The 20897-nt window shown below is 45.2% G+C and overlaps 1 protein-coding gene across 3 annotated transcripts in view; it reads left to right on the top strand.

Moving 5' to 3' along the window:
• Positions 1-20897, top strand: part of SIL1 (SIL1 nucleotide exchange factor) — a 218126-nt gene that overhangs the window by 55657 nt on the left and 141572 nt on the right. For all 3 annotated transcript variants that reach the window (XM_043589084.1, XM_043589092.1, XM_043589101.1), the window contains one exon: positions 3237-3372. In XM_043589084.1, the coding sequence (XP_043445019.1) occupies positions 3237-3372 (136 nt within the window). The remainder of the gene's footprint in view (positions 1-3236; positions 3373-20897) is intronic.

The raw sequence follows: 20897 nt of genomic DNA, 5'->3' as shown, positions 1-20897 counted from the left end.
CTGCCAGCAGTTACCTGACTAATAGACTAAAGCAAGAGTTGCAATTTAAAGCTTAGAGAGGTTTAGTTTGGCCGTCTTAGTGTTCTAAAATACAAAAATTTTATGTAAAAATCATCTGTTTTTCTGTTTTCTCTTTTTCATGGCAGTGGTGGACCAGCTGAGTAGCAGCTGCGTTCCTTAGTCAAGGCAGGAGGGCTCCAGTTTTCACAGCCCCCCAACAACCTGTTGTTTTACTGCTGGCCCTACCTGGCCCCTGGGGGCATTTGACCCCCATACTTCTGAGGTAAATTCTATTTATATTCTCCTAGTCCCATGGTCTAGTGTGTGGTGCTTATGGCAGAGGCTGGCCAGCATGGCTCGGCCCTGGATTACATGGGTTTTGAGTATTTGTAGACAAGGTATTCTTTGTTCTGCGATGTGGGGCTAGTGCCTGGGTTCTAGTAGATGTGGCTCCTTTGGGCTTTCCTCAGTCCAAGGCCTCCAGAAGACATACCTGCCTGTGGGACAGGGTCGTTTCTTCATTCCTTTGTTCTTGGATTACAAACTTAGTCCTTTGCTGGGCATTGGGGTACATTGGTGAAAGAGACTCACATAGAGCCTGCTCTTAGGAAATCTGGCTTTAGGCCAGTGTCTCCTGCCACTCTGTCTTTCCTTTAGTTTCCCAAGCATGTCTACTCTTCTCCTAGCTTTCTTTTTTTTTTTTTTTTTTTTTTTTAAAGCAAACCTGTTTTTTTTTTTTTAATTTTTTTTTCAACATTTTTTATTTATTTTTGGGACAGAGAGAAACAGAGCATGAACGGGGGAGGGGCAGAGAGAGAGGGAGACACAGCATCGGAAACAGGCTCCAGGCTCCGAGCCATCAGCCCAGAGCCTGACGCGGGGCTCGAACTCACGGACCGCGAGATCGTGACCTGGCTGAAGTCGGACGCTTAACCGACTGCGCCACCCAGGCGCCCCTCCTAGCTTTCTTTTGAGCTCAGATCTGTGCAAGCTTCAAGTTGAAGGTAGGAGGCATTTGACAGCCAGGCTGCACAGGTGAGACCACAACCAAAACCTGACCTGCCTGAATAATGTCACAGTGTGTAGTCACTGTTGGATGTCATAGTACAGACTCATCCAACCTGGAACCTGTGATGGTCTTTACATGTAATAAGAGTAATGGCTACCATGTATCTGGGGTCTAGTGGTTTACAAGATAGTTCCTCATCTAATGTATGAGTTAGATGTCATTAGTATTTCTGCTTTACAAACGTGGAAATAGGCTTAGAAAATTAAGTAACTTTCTGGGAGTCACAATAAACTGGGATTCAAACTTCAGGTTATCTGATGTGGAGCTTAAGTTCTTAAGTACTATTGCTGTAGTCTTGGCCTCTCATTACTTGGGATATGATTTGAGGGCCTCTTCTTTTTTTTTTTTTTTTTTTTTTTTTTTTTAATTTTTTTTCAACGTTTATTTATTTTTGGGACAGAGAGAGACCGAGCATGAACGGGGGAGGGGCAGAGAGAGAGGGAGACACAGAATCGGAAACAGGCTCCAGGCTCCGGGCCATCAGCCCAGAGCCCGACGCGGGGCTCGAACTCACGGACCGCGAGATCGTGACCTGGCTGAAGTCGGACGCTTAACCGACTGCGCCACCCAGGCGCCCCTGAGGGCCTCTTCTTGTCCAAGATCTCTTCCTTACTGGTCCTTAACAAGATTTGAAATCCTGTCATCTGAATTTCATGCCTTTATTTCTTGTTAAAATGTTAAAAACCCTTGGAGGGGCATTACATTGTTATCATGAATACTTTAACACCTTGCCCTTCCCTCTGACAGCTAATTAAAGATCAGACCCTGAGGGACAAGATAGGTGGGGATGCATATCTGGAGCTGGGGTGTTGCTTGCAAGAGATGCATTACTGCCTCTCATGCAAGGTTAGGATTATTGGGAAGCCAAAATGAGATGTGTGTCAAGTTCCTTGAACAGGTTTGAGTTCATAGGAATTCACGAAATGTGCTCACTGTTAATAGGGGAAGACTTGGGAGGTGAGAAGGTTGAAATAACCTCCTGGTGTACTAGTGTGGGTTCCTTCTTGCTATGCCAGAGCTCTAGAACCCTCTGGTTCTATTTTCCAGAGGTCTGACTGCTTTTATGCAAGAAAGGTTTAAAAATTGGACACGAAGAATTGGAGGCTGGGAAGGAGCAAAATGAATAATACTTTGTATTTATCTTGCATCTCTGTCTCCGGAGCTCACGATGCTCCACAGACACCATCTCATTAATCCTCCATGCTCTCCAGGGGGTGGAAGGAAACAGGTTTTAGGAAGAGGTTTTCAGCTGTGGCTTCTTCCTCCCTCAGCCGGACCAAACTCCCAGCTTCCCACTTGCAGCCATTTCACCATGGATTGTTATGTCCCAAGTGGTCATTTATGCCCTGTAGGCACCCTGGGGAATTGCCAGGCTCTTATTGTGTCCTGCTGGACTGCATAGGAATCAGTTGGGCCTCAGCTGGCATCTTTGGTATGTCTGGGGTGGCTATTTGAGGATTTATTCTCCCACTGATAAGTGTTTTTTCATATATATATATATATATATATATATATATACACATGAATATATATATGTATATATATGTGTATATATATAATGTTTATTTATTTTGAGAGAGAGACAGCACATGTGTGCACAGGGGAAAGGCAGAGAGAGAGAGAGAGAGAGCGAGCGAGCATGAGTATGGGAGGAGCAGAGAGAGAGAGAGGGAGAGAGCAAATCACAGGCAAGCTCTGTACTGTCAGCACAGAAGTCGACATGGGATTCTATCTCATGAACCATGAGATCATGACCTGAGTCGAAATTAAGAGTCGGATGCTCAACCGACTAAGCCACCCAGGTACCCTAATGTATCTTTTTTATTTGTAAGAGCAATAGGTAGGAGTTTTAAACATCATACAGTATAGTAGCATAGAAAATAAAAAGTAGAAGTCTCTTATTGTCTCCTTTGCCAACCCTTCTTCCCAGTATGTTCCCTTAACCTCCTTGAGATAGTATTGAACTTTGTGGAGTTTTTCCTTAGGTATGTAAAAAGTGCTATGTATGTATAACACATGCTGTGTCCATTTAACTGTATCACTGTGGTCTAAACAAGGCTAGAGAGGGGAGGAGTATGGAGGAGAAGAGTATACAACCCAGGCCATGCTCTCTATGCCTCGTGCCTAGTTCTGGTGGGTCACGCCCTGTGTTTTCTTTTCTCTGAAGGAGTTTGCGCTCACCAGCCCAGAAAAGAGCAGCACCAAAGAAGCAGAGAGAAAGGAAACCACGGCAGAAGAGGAGCTGGACTCTGAGGTCCTGGAGGTGTTTCACCCAACCCATGAGTGGCAGGCCCTTCGGCCAGGTACCAAGCCCAGCTCCATGTGAAACACATTCTGGATTCTAAGTGCATATGTCCTTCGTGCCCACAGGGCTGCTTTGAAGGAGCAGAGGCTCTGGCCCACTGGAGGGGAACAGTATGGTCCTTTGGGGTGATGGCTGTTGCTGCAGGGCTCAGGGACTTTCATTTTCCAGCAGAACAGAGATTGCGGCATGTGAGTGCCGTGAAAGGAAGGCAGGTGGTGGGTGGCCGAGCTTTCTGAGCAAGTGATAGAAAACTTTCTTTCCTTGCACTCTTCTGAAACACAGGAGAGGCAGTGACATGTGCCTCACTCTGCAAATGCTATTTTAGGCTCTGCTGCTCGGCTCAATGCTGCTGAAATATTGTTCACAGGAGAGTACTGAGCACCGATGAGGGGCAGGAGTATTCTGTTGTTAAAGGAACTTGTGCCAAGAAACAGGGGCTGGTCCTGGCCTGGTTTTTAAATGGGGCATCCTCAGAAGGAACAACTTTCTAGCCCTTTTAAGAACCTGGAACCATTGCTTAGAAAGTAACCAGCATTTGTGGAGTGTTTACTATATTCAGGTATTGAGTTAGGTGCTTCATGTGCATAATCCTGTTCAGTCTTCACAGTAGTAACTGTGATGATCTTCATTGTCTTAAGAAAACATTGGCTCATTGACCTAACTCACTGAGCTAACTTGTCCTATGCCATTGACCAAAGAGAGCCTAGACCCACCTTCTTAACCCTTGTCCTTCTAGTCCCAGCCATTCTTGACGGTAACCACACTATGATGACACTGGAGTCTGTTCTCAAGAGTAGGCTTTTGTACTTTTCACTGTGACAAGGTGGATGGCAAGCCCTGGCAGCTGCCACAGTGGAGTTTCATCAGTCGATGCAAATATTCATCACCATGTCCTCACTGCCCCCATTGCTGCTGTGCTGGCAGGGGCAGCATTTACTGTGCCAGCCAACTTTGTGGTAGCACTGTCACTCCTACTGGGCTTGCATAAGGGTAGTTGGTGCCATTGAAGAGTGATAAAACACCAAGGAAGTGAAGTAGGAAGTAATGGCATAGGGGGTAGAAGGAGGTTTTAGGAATAGAGGTACTGGGTTGAACAGATCTAACCTCTGACTGTCCTCCCCCACCTTCATTGAGAACTGAGCCCGCTGGGCCTTGAGGACCAAAACAAGAAGACTCAATGGGTTCGGGTGTGGAACATATGGACTGTTTCTACTGGTTTTATGAGGTTAAAAGTGCTCGAATCACTTCTAATCAGGCAAGTGCCTAGAGCAGATGGAATTCAATGTCCCGTGGCCCGCAGTCCTACCTTTTCTGTTCCTGTGGCACCCTCCAAGGCCCTTGTCCACATTGCAAAACAAGCATGAAAGTTCTGACCTGGGGACCTTGCCCAGCCGTCTGGCAGTGGGGTTGCTGTATTAATGCTTAAATAGAAGAGCCTCTCTCTCTAGCCTTGGGGAGGGAGAGCCAGAGCATTTGTGACAAGGGCAGGCAGAGGGCTCTGAACGCCTCCTGGAGAATTAGAATGGAACACATTATTTTTACAGTTAACTTGATACCCCATTACATTTAACTTGATACCCCATTGACATCACCCTCTGTCTTCTAGTTTCTCAAGACCCTCTTGTAAAATCTGCACCAAATTTCCTTGAGCCTGCCCCAAAGGCTGGTATGTTGTAGTTGAGCACAACACTCAGACCCCACATCTCAGTGGGCAAACAGGTCTGGTTCTAGTCATGCCTGCCCCATCCCAAGAGTATTTTTGCCTATCCTGACCATCAAAGCAAGAGGAGTGAGGGAAGGTTAGGTGAGAAGTTTATTCTGGCCTGAGTGTGTGATGTGAGGTGATTCAGAGTGTGGCACTATGGAGTCAGACCAATGGAGGTAGAGACTTCGTTGGGCCCCAGTCCAGGATTGAGGTGTTCTGTTTGTATGTTGCAAAGGTTTTGTATGTGTGTCTATTGGCAGGACATTGACCTCTCAGTGGTGTGTGTGGATAGCTGGCACTTGGCTTTAGTCAGAGTGTAATATTTAATTCACCACATTCTGAATGCTGCCTGGGAATTTCCACCACAGCTACCTGAAGGAATGTTAAAAGGAATGTAGCCAATTCTGGGAACTTGTTTGATGGGTAGATGAATGGGAAGGTAGTATAATTTAGCAGTTAGGAGAACAGACTTTAGATTCAGCCAGTTCTGGGTTCAAATCCTAGCTTTGCTATTAGGGGATCTTGGGCGAGTCACAGAATCCTTCTCCCCTTCAGTTTCCCCTTTGGTGACATGGGGGAAATGGCTTGCTCTGCCTGTTGTGAGGATTCTTGACATGAAGATATCACCCAGTATAGTTAGTTCTGATTTTAGATGGTAAATTTGTGCTACCCCTTCAACTTGGTTGTGGAATTGGATGCCGGTAAGGGTGCTTGAGTATGTAGGCTTCCTGTCCTCTCTGGTCTTTGATGGGGGAAGAGAACTTAAGGTGATAAGAGAGACTTCTATGGTCCTGAAATGTTCTCCCTCTCTCCTACACAGAGATTTTTGATGAGGGAGCGGAAAGGGTTAGCACAGCTTTTCCTGCCTGAAATTCAAGGAGTGGCCCAGGAAGATGATGGAGTATCTTTTGGGGACTTTGAAGAAAATGGCTAGTTTCTGTTGACATTACCCCCAGTTCAGTAACTTCTGACCCCTCAGGTCTCTGAAGGGAGGACCTCAGCTCTGTGGTCCTCAGGCCTCTACGGAGGGCATACTGGGATATGTGGCCTGGGCTCCTATGAAGGTAGATTCCAGGTTGCCTCCTGTGGCCTGGTATACCAGGAGACCTACCCATGACTTCATGGGCCTTCCCACCAGGTCATGTGGGTATTGGGCCCCCCATCCATGGAGCCCTAGAGTAACTGCAGGTCACCCTCCAGAAGTCTGCCTGCCTCTGTTATTACTGTCAGCATCCTCACTGTGAGCCGCTTGTTCCTGGAAGTGATTTTCCTGTCTCTCTCTCTCTGTCTTCTGGTTTATTTTGGGATCTGTCTCACCTTATGGAGGCACAGCAAGCATTTGAGTGTGGATTCAGCATCAGCTGTTCAGAAGCAAGCAGAGGAAAGCTGTTAGCTGGCAGGTCCTATGGGTTCTGGGCAGGCAATTCAGAAATTTGTCCTGGGGCTGAGGACCCCTGAGTACCCCTGTGTACTTCTTATCACAGAAAGCTGGCCACAGGCAAGTGTGGTGGAGTCTGCTCCCTGGCCATTTCTGAGATCCTACTTTGTGCCAGGCACTATATTCGTAGCCAGAGATACACATAATAATTCACATTTACTGAGTGTTGATTGTACCAGGCATTCTTTGAGGGCAGGTGTTATAACTACCCTCATTTTTATAGACAAAACTGAGTCTCAGAAGTGACTTAGTCAAGGTGTACCTGGGTGGCTTAGTTGATTAAGCGTCTGACTTTGGCTCAGGTCATGGTCTTACAGTTTGTGGGTTTGAGCCCTGTGTTGGACTCTCCACTGACCGTGTAGAGCCTGCTTGGGATTCTCTCTCTACCCTTCTCTATCTTCCCCTCCCCCACTCATGCTTTTTCTCTCTCTCTCTCTCTCTAATATAAATAAAAATAATAAAAAAATAATAATAAAAGAAGTGACTTAGTCAAACGGACCAGTAAGTGGTAGAGTCAGAATTCAAAACTAGCTTTGTCTGGCCCTAAGCCTGAGCTCCTTACCACTGTGCCATACTGTCTATCTGAATAGCTAATGAAACATGACCCCTACCTTCTAGTAGCTTACAGTCTCACAGAGAATACAGAGACAGAAAAGGGCACTAGAGTATTTGGGATGTCCTGGTGCAAGTGTCCTGTGTAGGCTGAGGTCACAAAGGAGGGTAAGGGGAGGCTAGGGCCTTCTCTGTATCCCTGAGATTAGAGTGGAACAGTGGTCAAATTTTATGATGTTAAATCTCCAGCCCCATGAAGTTCTCTTTTTGAGCTTTGTGTTCTTCGTCAGATTGGTTAGAATCTTTGCACTTAAGTTTCCTCATCTGTCTGCTTCCCAGAGATGGAGTGAGACTAAAACTAGATCAACATGTGTAAAACGTTACACCCAGGACCTGGCACATAGGAAATACTCAGTAAGTAACTATAGTTGTCATTAAAAAACAAACAAACAAACAAACAAACAAACAAACAAACATTTGCTGCCTTTCTTTCCTTGGGAACCTGAAGGAGAAGTGGAGGTGACAAGGCAGGCTGAGCAAAGGGCTCCCTTGTCCTCCCTATGAGCCAGTGCTGCTTTGTTGGCCTCATGTGGGCTCAGGGAAGCTCAAACTGGGGGCTCACTATTGACCCGAGCTGACTTCTAGGATGAGGCTGTTAGAACCTCAGAAATATTGGCATCAGCACAAAGAGCCCTCTTAATGGGAGCATGCAGGAAGCCTGTGCAGGAACACATTCATGTGAGGGGGTTAAAAAAAAAAAAAATCCAAATCATCAACAACTGATGAGAGCAATCCAAGAATTATAGAGCACCAGCCATCTGGTCAGATCATTTCAGATCTGCACGAGCAATAGGAGGGAATTGAATTTTAAAAACCTCATTTATAGTAGACCAACTACTCTGTTTCAAGTATTTAAGAGAGGAGTCTGATTTCCTGCAGGCCCTGGACATCTGTCTGAAGGAGCACCTGACTCTGGTCTGGGTGATTCTGTAGGGTTGTCTCTGTGAGGCCTTTGGCCCATTGCACCTTGGAAAGGGCTGTGTGATTCTTTAGTCCTCAGACACCAGATGCACGTCCCAACATTTCAAGTCCATTCTGACAGCATTTACCTGGAATTAATGTTAGGTCTCATAAGTTAAAGGTCTCATTGCCATTGCATCTACTTCCAGTGCTAGTTGCCAGTTCCAGACCACCTGTCTTTGTGACTGACCAGCTATAAATTGGAAATTCCCATAACCACCACCTCAGGTTTGATAATTTGCTAGAACTACTCATAGCTCAGGAACTTGGGAAGACACTTAGGTTTACTGGCTTTTTAATTTATCTTTATTTTTTAAAATTTACATCCAAATTAGTTAGCATATAGTGCAACAATGATTTCAGGAGTAGATTCCTTAATGCCCCTTACCCATTTAGCCCATCCCCCCTCCCACAACCCCTCTAGTAACCCTCTGTTCTCCGTATTTATGAGTCTCTTCTGTTTTGTCCCTCTCCCTGTTTTTATATTATTTCTGTTTCCCTTCCCTTATGTTCATCTGTTTTGTCTCTTCAAGTCCTCATATGAATGAAGTCATATGATTTTTGTCTTTCTCTGATTTCACTTAGCATAATACCCTCCAGTTCCATCCACGTGGTTGCAAATGGCAAGATTTCATTCTTTTTGATTGCTGAGTAATAGTCCATTGTATATATGTACCACATCTTCTTTATCCATTCATCCATCGATGGACATTTGGTCTCTTTCCATACTTTGGCCATTGTGGATAGTGCTGCTATAAACATGGGGGTGCATGTGTCCCTTCGAAACAGCACACCTGTATCCTGTGGGTAAATGCCTAGTAGTGCAATTGCTGTGTCATAGGGCAGTTCTATTTTTAGTTTTTTGAGGAATTTCCATACTGTTTTCCAGAGTGGCTGCACTAGCTTGCATTCCCAAGGTTTACTGGCTTTTTTAAAAAAGATACAACTCAGGAACAGCCAAATGGAAGGGATGCATAGGACAAGGTAAGGTTTTGGGGGGAATGGCACAGAGCCTCTGTGCTATCTGTGAGCGTATTACCCTCCCAGAACTTGTACGTGTTCACCAGACTGGAAGCTCTCGGACCCCGTTGTTGAGAGGCTTTTATGGGGGCCGAGTTTCCTATACATGATTGATTAAGTCATTGGCCATTGGTGGTTGAACAGTCTCCAACCCTCCCTCCTCTCCCTGGAGGTTAGTAAATGCGGCTAAAAGTTCCAATTCTTTAATCATGACTTGGTCTTCCTGGTGACCAGCCTCCATCCTAAAGTTACCCAAAACTGCTTTCTCCTCTCCCTGCAACCCCCAATCCCAAGAGTCATCTCATTAGCATAAATTCGGAAATAACAAAACATAATCCTGTCACTCAGTAAATTCCAAGCATTTTCGGAGCTCTTTGTCAGGAACCAGGGATATATATATATTTTTTGCTATCCCACAACTTGAGGTGAGACTCAAGGGCAAAGCTGCCAGTGCCTTCTGCCACCCCTCTCACCAGCTCTGGCTGGGAGGCACGTGACCGTCTCTTCCTCCCCTAGTGTGGAGAGATCTTCCTTATGGGTCATTTCTTTCACTAGGGTGGTCCACAAGCATATGACTTGGCTTGTGTCCCATCCTTCACATGCAGGGGACACACACACACACACACACACACACACACACACACACTTCTAGGCCCATGAGCACTGCGTGACTGGTAGTATTAGTTAAGTGCACTTTACACCTAAACTCCTGTGTCGCATCAGAGTGGTGCAGTAGGACTTCTTGAGAAGGGAAGTATATAGCAATGGGCCTCTGTTGATCTTTCCCTGGTTCAAGTGCAGTGCTGGAAAGGTGGAACAGGGGCTGGATAGAGGAAACAGGGTAGTGGGGTAGTCTTTATGCTTTCTTGAACACAAGTTGTTATCTCTAGCAACTTTTCAGGTTGAGATGTTCAACAGAGCTTCTTTTTGGTGCTACTTCATTCCGCACAGTGCTGTTCCCCCCCACCTCCCCACGTTGAAACTTTTCAAGGCTTCTGGGGATTCCTTGAGAAGTTTATTTGTTCTTCTACTTCTGGCCCATCTCCCTCACTACAGCCACCTCCTGAGCCCTTGTTAGGCATTCTCTGCTCTGAGTATCTCTTTTGCACCTTGGTAATAAGAATTTGTCAGGGGAATTGCTTGGGGCATAACAGGATGCCAGACCTCTTGAGGCCTGTAGGAACAATTTCTGAGTCTCCAAATTACCTTGTAGTAGGAGAGAAAAGGATGGTGGATGGTGGGCCGGAATACCTGAAGGCACCAGAAGGTTGCATGAATACAGTTTAGATCTCTTCATTTCAGAGAACCCTCATTTCCCATTTGGGCAGTTTTAGGATGCCTCGTCACTGCCCCTCAGCAGCCAAATCTCACACCTGAGGGAACAGGTGGAAGGCAGCACAGAAAAGCCTATGACCTTCATGGCAGTCACTCCCAAGGCTGAGGCCACTTTGAGGCTAGCTGGCTGAGCTCTGCAGGGACACCAGAGCTTCTCTGCCCAGCCTTTGGCCTTCCATTACCAGGATGGGGTAGGCCAGGGTCCAGTTTGCAATCTCTGTACTTGAGTGCTGATAGAGAGCAGCTGTTGGCCATTCGCTTTCTAATGAGCATTTGTATGCTTAATGCTCAACCTAGGTCCTTATCCTCCCCTTTCTCTGCTTCCTCCATCTACCTGTTCTCTCTGAGGTTTAATAAAGTCTACTTACCATAACAGCACAGCCTCAGCACTCAGATCGGGATACCCAAACTGGCTGAAATGAAAAATTTAGATGGGAGTAAGGATAATGGAAAACCAGCTGCCAAAGCCAGTCCCAGCCCTCATGGCCAGGGCTTGGCTTTAGTTCAGACAGTCTGTGTACCTCTGACTTCCCTTATTTCTCTCATATAGGCCTCACCTTGCTGGCTAAGACTATCTAGGCTGTCTCCAAAGTTGGGACTAACCAAGGCTGGAATTAGCTCTCATGCGTTGCCTGGAGCTGGAATGAGAGGCCCTTTTCAGGAACCTATTCCCTTCCTGTTTTTGGCATAGCACTGGAGGTAGGGATTGATTGGTAACTTCAGAGGAGGTAGAAATGAGGTAGAGAAGGGGACAGGTAGGAAGCATTAGTGGAGGGGGAGGGGATGACAGGAACAGAGACCTCAGAGTGGGAGTACATCTCCCTGGCTGGAGAGGAAGGATGTATAGGGAATAAAGGGATGGTTGTGGTGGGCAGTGTCCCCTCTGTTAGAGATAGGGGGCGGTGGGAGGGAGGGTGGGAGAAGAGATGAGGAGGAGAGCTAGCAAAGCAGTAGAACTAAAGATGTAAGTAAGTGTAAACTATAAGTGTATAGTTGGGTCCAGTCAGGGGCTGTGCTATGAATGGAAGATGAGGAAATGAAGAAAGATGATAGAAATTCCTAGGTTTGAGGTGTTAGAGAATAAGTGAACGAAGAGAACTAAAACAGTAATTTCAGAGACCGTGACATCAAAAAGCTTGTCTATTTCATGTAATACTTGTTGTATGTTCCAGTGATGTTCAAGATAGAGTGCTTGATAGTGGAGATAACATGGTGGGCACTGAATGCCTGCCAGGGTTTATGGTGTAGGAGGACTCCCAGACAGGAATAGAGGTAGATAAGATCATACAGGAAGGGACCTGAAGGAAAGACTTCTTTCCCAGAGGCATGGTCATTAAAGCTGAGTAGAGAGAGCTTTTGTGTATGTTGGAAGGCAGAAGAAAAAGGAATCAATGTTGATAGAGACTTGAAATCCCAGAGAGCAGATCAAAATTGTTTAGGTGGCAGATGGAAAGTCTTGGCCTGGTGAATATGATGAGCCTTGGAAATTAGAAGCAGAAGTTAGGAAAAAACAAGGGTAAATGGGAAAGGTGTAGAGAGAAACTGAGGTAACATTTCTTCTATGTCTTCAAGTTTTCTGAGCCAGGCTGAGAGTGGGGCTTCTACCTTGGATGATGCAAGAGAAAGACTCATTTGGCTGCTTGAGAGAATGGAGCGATGAGGAAGAACCTCTGTGAGGATGGTGCTTAGGCAAAAAGTCAGAACCAAGCAATGTTCAGTGTCAAGAAGGGCAAGGGCCCAGTTAGCATTTGACAGCCTAGCCTGCATTTGTAGGGGCCCAGGATCAGTGGATTTGGTGACTTTCTAGAGCAGTCTGAGCCCTAAACAGTGGTTAGCTGGACTGTGAGACCTGATGGGTACATCATTAAGGGGACTATTGTATTGTTTTTGGGGTTAGTAAGGAGACCTTGTTCTGGCCTTTGGGGCCAACTAGAGAGCTTTGTCAGAAGCTCCTATGAACTTGCTCCAACATTCTCTGAGACAGATAATATCAAGACTTTTACAGGTCTCTGACAATGTCCAGAGTCAGTTGGAGTGGTACCGTACTAGCCACTGATTGTCTTAGGTAGGCCTGAAAAGAACCTGAATGAAGCAAAGCTAGTGTGCAGGGGGCTCTGTGAGCCTTTTGGTCCTGTGCTCTAATCAGGCTGATTGTATTTCTGTTCCTTTGGGGGTTTTGTTTTGTTACTGTTAATCAATTAATAGGTTGTTGGTCTTGCCTTATTTCCCATAATATTTTATTATGGGATTTTGATTTGGGCAAAGATTGAGTTGTATTTTAATTTATTTAATTACAGAATAGTCTGCTTTTGGGTTGTATAAGCAGTTATTTGAAAGGAAAGAACCATTTCTTTGGATTAAAAGTTTTCAGGTTTGATTACCTATAGACATAATTAGCTTATCTGGGCAGAGAGATGAGTTTTTATGGAATAGTAATAGGGTATATTTGTTAAAAAAAATTTTTTTTTTTCTTTTTGCCTGGGGAAGGGAACTACCTCTATCCCCCAACCGCCCCTTATCCCAGCAGCTCTCTACATGCATCTTGTTAATCTCCATTCTGTCATCCCAGTTTTGCCAAGTCCGGCTTTTGGACAGAGGGTGAGGAGGTTGTCTAGTCTATCATGGCCAAGAATGACTGAGGCAGAATCGGACCTGAGAACTCTAGTGTAGCTTTTGGAAAGGGGAAGAAAACTAACATTTTTTTGGAGAAACTCCATTGTGCCCGGTGCTTTGTATACATTATTTAAGGGAGATCTCAAGGTGATGCATAACAGAGTGGTTACCTCTTCTCTTGATCTTGTTTGGTGGCCCATGCTCCATTAGTGAAGGGTTCCAAATTCCATTGCTTTTCCCAGGATTTCAATCTGTAGGATCATTGTTTGAAAGCAATGGTATTTGAGGTCTATGTGGGAACAAAGTAATGTGAATTTTAGAGGCTGTTGACATTGAGAGGGGGAAATTATTCAAGAGAATAAAGATTTATTCAAGCTTTGTTTCTTAGATTAAATCTTATGGATTTTAGGGGTAGATCCAGATGTCCCTAAACATGGTGGATTAAATAGCCCTGTATGCAGTCTGATTTTAGATTCTCTCTGGGTTAGATTGCAGATGGAGATGCTGGAGGAATTGTTCCCTGAACGCCATTAACATTTCAACTTCCAGTATTTGATCAAAATACCTAGCTGAAGATAGTTTGGAGTTACGTATAGAACTCAAAACGGAGGGTCTCTTGCATAAAGCTGGCAGTAATAGGGGCAGCCAGATGAAATATCTGACTTACACAAGTCCATCTTAGTGATGATGTTGGCAGGAGCACTTTGGGAGTTGAAGGGCAGTGGGAGAAGTAAGAGACAGATAGATCAAAGGAAGGCTCTTTGCACCTATTTGCTGGCATCATCTAACCCTGCTTACGCATGTAAGTGAAAGTCTTGGCTCTGTAGTGACTCGCTTTGAACAAAATGGTCTCTCTTTTTCTCTCCCTCTCTCATTTTCAGACTCTGAGTCCTCCCTTCCACCTTCCCTTGATGCCTGCTCTCTCTGCCTCCTTTCCTTCTTTACTGTAATGGCCTCTACCTGCAGCTGAGTGGCAGGTGGCAGGGATGGGTAGATGTGAGGGTGTGTAGCTGGGGGAATATTTTCTGAGTTTTGCCAGCATCAAAGAAATTACTTCCAAGGCAATCCTTCCAGCCATGTATTTCGCTGATCAGTCAGAATGAGAGGAAAAACATATTAGCATTGCCAGAAAGGCTATTTGGGAAAAATCAAGTCTGTGAAACTGAGGGATCTAAAGTTATAAGCATTAAAAACAAATCCTGGAGTGCAGCTGGAATTCTTCCCATCCTGTCTCCCATCATAGCCCTGTCCCTTGACAACTCCCCCAACCTGCTGTGGTACATGAATGGGTTGTGCCTCAACTTTCCGGAAGAGCCTCATTTGAAAGAGGAAGTGCCAGGTTGTATTGGACATTTCTGGGTGTGACATGGAAAAGCAATCTCAATAGTCGGGTTTTGTTTTGTTTTTAATTCTGTGACTGCAGTGTCTCCATACACTTGGAGAGGCCCTTGGAAAGGGGAATTGAGTACACCTTCATGCGCATATATTTCCTCTCTGCCTGGTGCTATTCCACAGAGAAGTTTCAGGAGAACAGTGGCCTCTTCTTTTCCCTAAGCAGGGAGGTGCTTCTTGTCAAGAGAAAGACATTTCTGGTTGTTGGGGCAGAACTTAGAAATTAAAGTGGAGTTGTTTGTCTCCTTTGGAAAAAAGACAAAAGCTAGAGTGCCTTTTCTTCAGAGTAATTTCCTTCAGAGAGGGAATGGCCAGTGGACGGTGTCCATGGTGTATCTGGGCATCTAGTTGTTGTAGTGCCTTGAGTATAGCAGGCAGTAGAGTGTTGCAGAGTCCATCTCCCTGGGCTCACATCTCAGCTCTGCCTTTTATAGCTCGGTAATCTTGGGCAAGCTACTTAAATTTTCTAAGGTTTAATGAAATATCATCTGTAAAATAGGGATAGTAACAATACCTGCTTCAGAAGGTTGTCTTAAATAGTACATAAAGTGAGCATATGAAGTGTTCATTAGTTTCTCTTGTTTAAACATGAGTGGACATCAGACAAACCCAAATTGAGGTCTGATCTAAAAAATGGCCGACTCTTCAAGTATGTCCAGGTGAAGAAAGACCAAGAAAGAACTGAGGAGCTGTCACAGATTGTAGGACACATGACAGGTAGGTGCAATGTAATATTCTGGATTGGCTTCTGGAACAGAAAAAAGGACATTAGGGGGAAAATTGGTATAGCCTGAATAAAGTCTCTAGTTAGTACTATTGCACTCCTGTTAATTTCTTAGTTCTGATCATTGTTTTATGGTTATGGAAGATGGTAATATCAGGGGAAGCTGGGTGAAGGGTGTATGGGAACTGTAATTTTTTTTGCAACTTTTCTCTAGGATTAAAATTATTTCAAAATAAAATAAAACCAAGTAAGTTAATGTCCAAGTGACCTGTTAGGTCAAAGAGAAGCTGTCCAGGGTAGAGCCATGAATAGCAGATCATACGTGACTCTGTCTCCTGTCCCATGTCAGAAGGAGAACTCTTACTGAGGGGCCCCAACGCCTGCCTCTTTAGCCCCTGTGTACCTGCTGCATCCTGAGGGGAGGTCTGCTGTAGGCTGATAATTGGTCAGCAATGCAGACACACCCCCCACATCTGATCCTGCATGGTGTTACAGAGGGACTGGGGAGGGGTCTAGTCATTTGGCATTAGGAGTCTCTGCAGAGCTGAATGATCAGGGCACTTGTCTCTGTTCCTTGGAATATAAATGAAGTTCTGCCTGTTTTATCTCTCTATCTAAGCACCAATCACTATGGCAATATGTTTGCAGATCGCAATGCCTACCCCTATGCTCACACTCACTGTTTGATCATCCAGAAGAAAGAAAAATAAGTTCAGACCAGCTCCGCAATAATTTTTTATTTTGTTTCCTGTTATAAGTGCCTTGCTCTTGCACAAAGCAGGTGTTTTGCTTGCTCCTCCTGGGCACAGAAGGTACATGTGCTTTTCTTATGACTGATATGGTCATCTCTGTCATGCTAATAGGAGGGGTTGTAGAAGAAAGCCATTATTATAATTGGGAAAATGCGAGTGTTGGGGTTTTTTATTTGTGCATTGAAGTCAGCTGTCGTGGCGGGGGGGGGGTGGTCTAGAAAGTATAAAGTCTTACATTCTGGCGACAACTCACTGACAAATATTTACCCTTGGAAGTTCACATTTTCTAAGTTAAAGTCAGTGCTAAAAAATGTTCTTTATATTTTAACTCAGTGGCTAAGGTGTACTGCTTTTTGCTATTGATTTACAAATTTTATTGTCAGACCCTTGGGATATGTGTGGATTACTCAATAGTGTGACAAATGGCTGGGCTTTGAATTATGTATTGTATTACGGGGGAGTTCATAAACCATATTTCTCTATAGGTTATTTTAGGCATAAGACTAGTGAACTGTCATTTCTGTTGTAGTCACACGTGACTAAAAAAAAGGTGGGGGTTGGTGGTGGGAGGGAGACATGTCTGGCTCAAAATTCAACAGTAAGCCACCCCTGAAGGCTTGAAGTATAGAGGCTCGAAGTGGACAGACTATGGAGATGGATTGGGAGCACTGGGAAGCAATTGGAAGAGAAGACAGCATCTGTGTTCCAAATCAAACCTATGTTGAACCTTTGCTCAGGCTAGAGCCCCTGTGGAAAGATTACTGGCATCTGCTCCCCCGGGGTCTCTGTTCAAGTCAAATAACAAGTGACCTGAGGCCAGAGAGTCCTGCACCCTGAGTGGGCCTACCACACTCCTGTTCCCCTTCCCCCACACAACCACTTGTGCTGATGGATGTGCAAACCCTTTATAGAAGGTTTGGCACTGCTCGGCTTGCAGAGATCATCTGTCTCTTTTGAATGAGCAACTTTATGTTTGTGGCTCCTTTTTCCTGCAGAGAGAAATTGCTTCTGCCTTCTGATGGAAATGTTTACCTTCCCTAGGGAAAGGCACTATTCTTTGGGGGTAATGTTTGCCGGTACTCCCCACCCCTCATGGGATCATAAGCCTGTGCTCAAGGGTGGACGGGAGGAGGTGGCCACTGGAGCATGCACAATTGCCACTGGGGCAGCCATCTGCCAGTGTCGTGGCTCACAGCCTGCTTCTGAGCAGGCCGCTGGGAGGGAGTGTCTGCGCTCCGGGACCTGCATGCATTATGCACAGCCTTTTCCCTAACTGAGCTTTCTAAGTGTGTATTATTCCTGTCTACCCTTTTCTTGTATGGTCTGCCTCGGGGCACCATTCAGAATGTCCCCTAATTATTCTGGAGCTCAGCTTCTAGTATATCTCATTTAGAGTTTCTGGTAATAGCTGATTTTTTGGTGGGGGGGCGGGGAGAGGGAATAGATTTCTAAAAATGCAATGAGGGATTGATTTACATTTATAGGGAGATTTGCTTTTTACAAGGAAATTGTCCACACTGCAGTGATACAGTTTCATCGAAATGGTATTTTGACTCTATCCGAAGCCAGGCTCTCTTTCCTCGTCTTTTCCAGAACAGACCTGTTATAATTTGAGAAGGCTGCTCTAGTATTAGAATGAAATCTGTGCTGCTAATTGCAGACCACCACCTTCCCCACATATTGCCCCCCCCCCACCTTCCCTTCCTGAGATGGAGGAGTTTTTGCACATGCTGCTTAGAGAAAGGAGATTTATAACATGACTCAATCCTCGCCCACAGATCTAGGATTCTTGCCATCCACTAAGTTTTGGCAGGCAGGTCCTGTGTATGGAGAACGTGTCCTGCCTTCCTATCCTTGCACTGCTCCCCTTACTGCGTATGCGTCTTGGGTGGAGTCTGGGGTGTCTAGTTTTTCATGTCTTCCACTTTTCCTCCCAAGCAACCCCTGCTTTTCCTATATGGCAGTATCTGTGAGGTACAGGAGACAGTCTTTCACCTAGAGAGACCTATAAAGTTCAAGCCCTGAGGTGTTGTAGTGCTTATTTATCTACCACTGTGTTAAGTATGGTAAGAGCATAGCAGTGTGCCCTGGCCTTCAGGACCAGAGCCCACCTGGGAATTTATTCGAATAAAAAGATTGGCAGTCCCATTCCTCTAGTCACCTGACTGGATATACAGGTGTCTATGTGCCTGTGATTACAGTGTTGGCCTCTTAACATTATTGAGGCCTCCAGGTTAGTGCTGGTGAGGCCATGATGCTGTTGAGAGTGAGTTACTGGTGACATTGGGCCCTCCTTTGCCCTCTGGTGGGGGAGAGGAGTGGGGGGAAAAAGTATTTGGTTTTAGAAAATGCTTGGCTATGAAGACTTGGTAAAATATTGTCTTCTTACCCATCCCTAGGTAAGTCAGAAGAGTCTAAGATAACAGAGTAGAGGGCAAAATAAACTTTGGGGGACCAGAGACAATGAGAAATGTGTAGGGAAGCTAGAGAGAGAGAGAGAGATTGCTGCTGGCTTACCTACCTGTTAGAACAGGACTTACTTGGCCCAGCAGCCCGATGACCCATGCCTGGCCCACTGTTCGCACATCTAGGAGGGAGGGGTGAGCGCCTCAGAGACTGCTCCCTGGGGATAGGATAGCGTGGCTACCTCTGAGGCTCCTGTTCCCCTCTTTACTGGAAAGCAAAGGGTCTTTGGTGGCTTGGCCCCTGCAGCAAGGAGACTGGCCACATGGGGAGAGAAGTCTGGACCACATCAGATGCGGTTTCTTCTTCTTCTTTTTTTAAACGTTTATTTCTTTCTGAGAGAGAGAGTGCGCCTGAGTGAGTACAAGGGGGGAGGGGCAGAGAGAGAGGGAGACAGAGGATCCGAAGCAGGCTCTGAGCTGATAGCCCCATGCGGGGCTTGAACTCACGAGCTGTGAGATCATGACCTGAGCCAAAGTCAGCCACTTAACTTACTGAGCCACCCAGGTTCCCCAGATGTGGTTTCTTTTTTAGTTGAGCCAGTATGAAGCTTTTGTTGAAGGAACAACTTCCTCATCCCCTGATTCTTGGTAGATGAGCTGAACTGCTTCCTTCCAGTCTGATTTTTGTGGGCTTTCCTTTCCATTTCTGGCCTCAGAACTGACCTGATGGCAAGTTCTGGAGTCTTTCCAGGCTTACAGCCTGGGATAGGGCTTAGCAATGACAAGATGTGTTGTAGGGCTGTGCTTAGTGGATGTCCTTTGAAATTAACTTTCCCATAGTCCTTAAGTACCCCATGGAGCCCTCTTCAGGGGTCTTGATTTCCCTTGAACTTAGTGCTAGTGCTGACCCCTGTCCCCCATATTCCTGTGTTTTTTCATCTTAAACATGATTGGTGATGAATTGGGGGAAGGGAGCAAGGATTTGCTTTCCTCTGCACCAGAAGTGCAGAGCTGCTAATTTCATTCTCCGTACTCTGTCTTTGAAATGAGCAGGGTCCTCTGTGCCCATGTTTAGTACTGCTGTGTTGCTGGACTCTCCTGGCAAAAATTAGGCTAATGTCTCCAACTACTGCATTAGCCACTGAAATGAGGTTCTAAATTGAAGGTACTACACCAAGTGTGTCTCCAAGGTATTGCCTTGTTCTGCCTTTTATTATTCAAATTCATTCTCTCAATGATTCTCTGCAGACTGACTGGCATGCTGGTTCAGTGTGGAGCATTGTACTAGCTGAAAGGCAAGATCACCTTTTAAGAAAGGAAAGGGAAAAAAAATCCCACAAAAGATGAATACTGTGGTGCAAAGAGTCAGTAGTTTGTCTGTTCAGGAGCTCCTTGGGCAGCCTGAGCAATGTCTAGAGATAGCAGAGTAAGGGACCAGACCTGGGATGGATGGAGTGGAGGAGGTAGCATGGGGGTAAGAGTGATGTCACTGCATTAGTGACATTTGTGCCTTGTAAGTTTACCACACTTCCTCCTTCCCTTTCATGTTTACAGAGCACCCAAATATATGCCTTACAGGGTGCTGAGAACTCCAGGGTAGGAAACCAAAGATTAACCAAACAGGATCTTTTCTTCAAGAAAGAAGCTGTTAGTCTTACAGTTTCACTGGGTTTTATCTGTCTTTGGGTATGTGGGTGGGGGGTGAGGGGGATGTGGGGAGGATTTGAGCTCTGATTCTTACATTTTAGATCAGAAGTAGGAGCCTTCCAGCAGTCATATGTTTAGAGAGTTGAGAATTTGGCTCTTACATGTTTGTTTTTAAAATAGATTTTTTTTTTCTTTTTGCCTGCTGACAAAGTAATATGTTTTCAAAGCAGAAAACTTGGAAAACACAGAAAAGCACAAAGGGAAACAACAACAATACCACCCATATTCCACTATCCAGATGTAAAGGTAACAGTATGGCTTGTGTTCTTCCAGTTGTTTTTACAAAAGTGTTGTCCTATACCTAGTTTTTGAGGCTGATACTTTCCATTTAGAAATTGGGAGATAGATTTTATGGAGTTTTGAAATGCAGAACCTCTAGCACATAATCAGGTACACAGTAAACATTATCCAGGTGCTGATCTTTATCAATCGTGTGAATATACCAGATTATGCTTAATTGATTCTTATTGTTGTACATTTAGGTGGTTTACAGTTTTTCGTTGCTACAAGTAATTCTACAATGAACACCTTGTGTATATTTTTATGTACCCTCTGTGTTCTTAGAAGAGATTCACCAAAGTCAAAGTGCTCATCTTTTCTGATTCTTTTGCCCAGCATCTCAGCTGAGATAGCCTCTTGTCTGGGCTGTTAAGATTGTACCAGGCTTTTGAGTATCTTTCATCCCTATTAGGTTTCACATATCAGATTCCATGGGATTTCCTCTCCCTGTGGTCCCTGGGTACTTCTCTCTTGACCAGGAAATCACTGGCTTCAGGGAAGACAGGGCAGCAAGTACAGAACACATGTTCTTACTGTTTTGTGCCAGGACTGTAGAATCCCAGGGGATGGGGACATTGTCA

Source organism: Prionailurus bengalensis, chromosome A1 (genome assembly GCF_016509475.1).
Source record: "Prionailurus bengalensis isolate Pbe53 chromosome A1, Fcat_Pben_1.1_paternal_pri, whole genome shotgun sequence".
NCBI lineage: Eukaryota > Metazoa > Chordata > Mammalia > Carnivora > Felidae > Prionailurus > Prionailurus bengalensis.
This window is presented reverse-complemented; position numbering and strand designations above follow the sequence as displayed.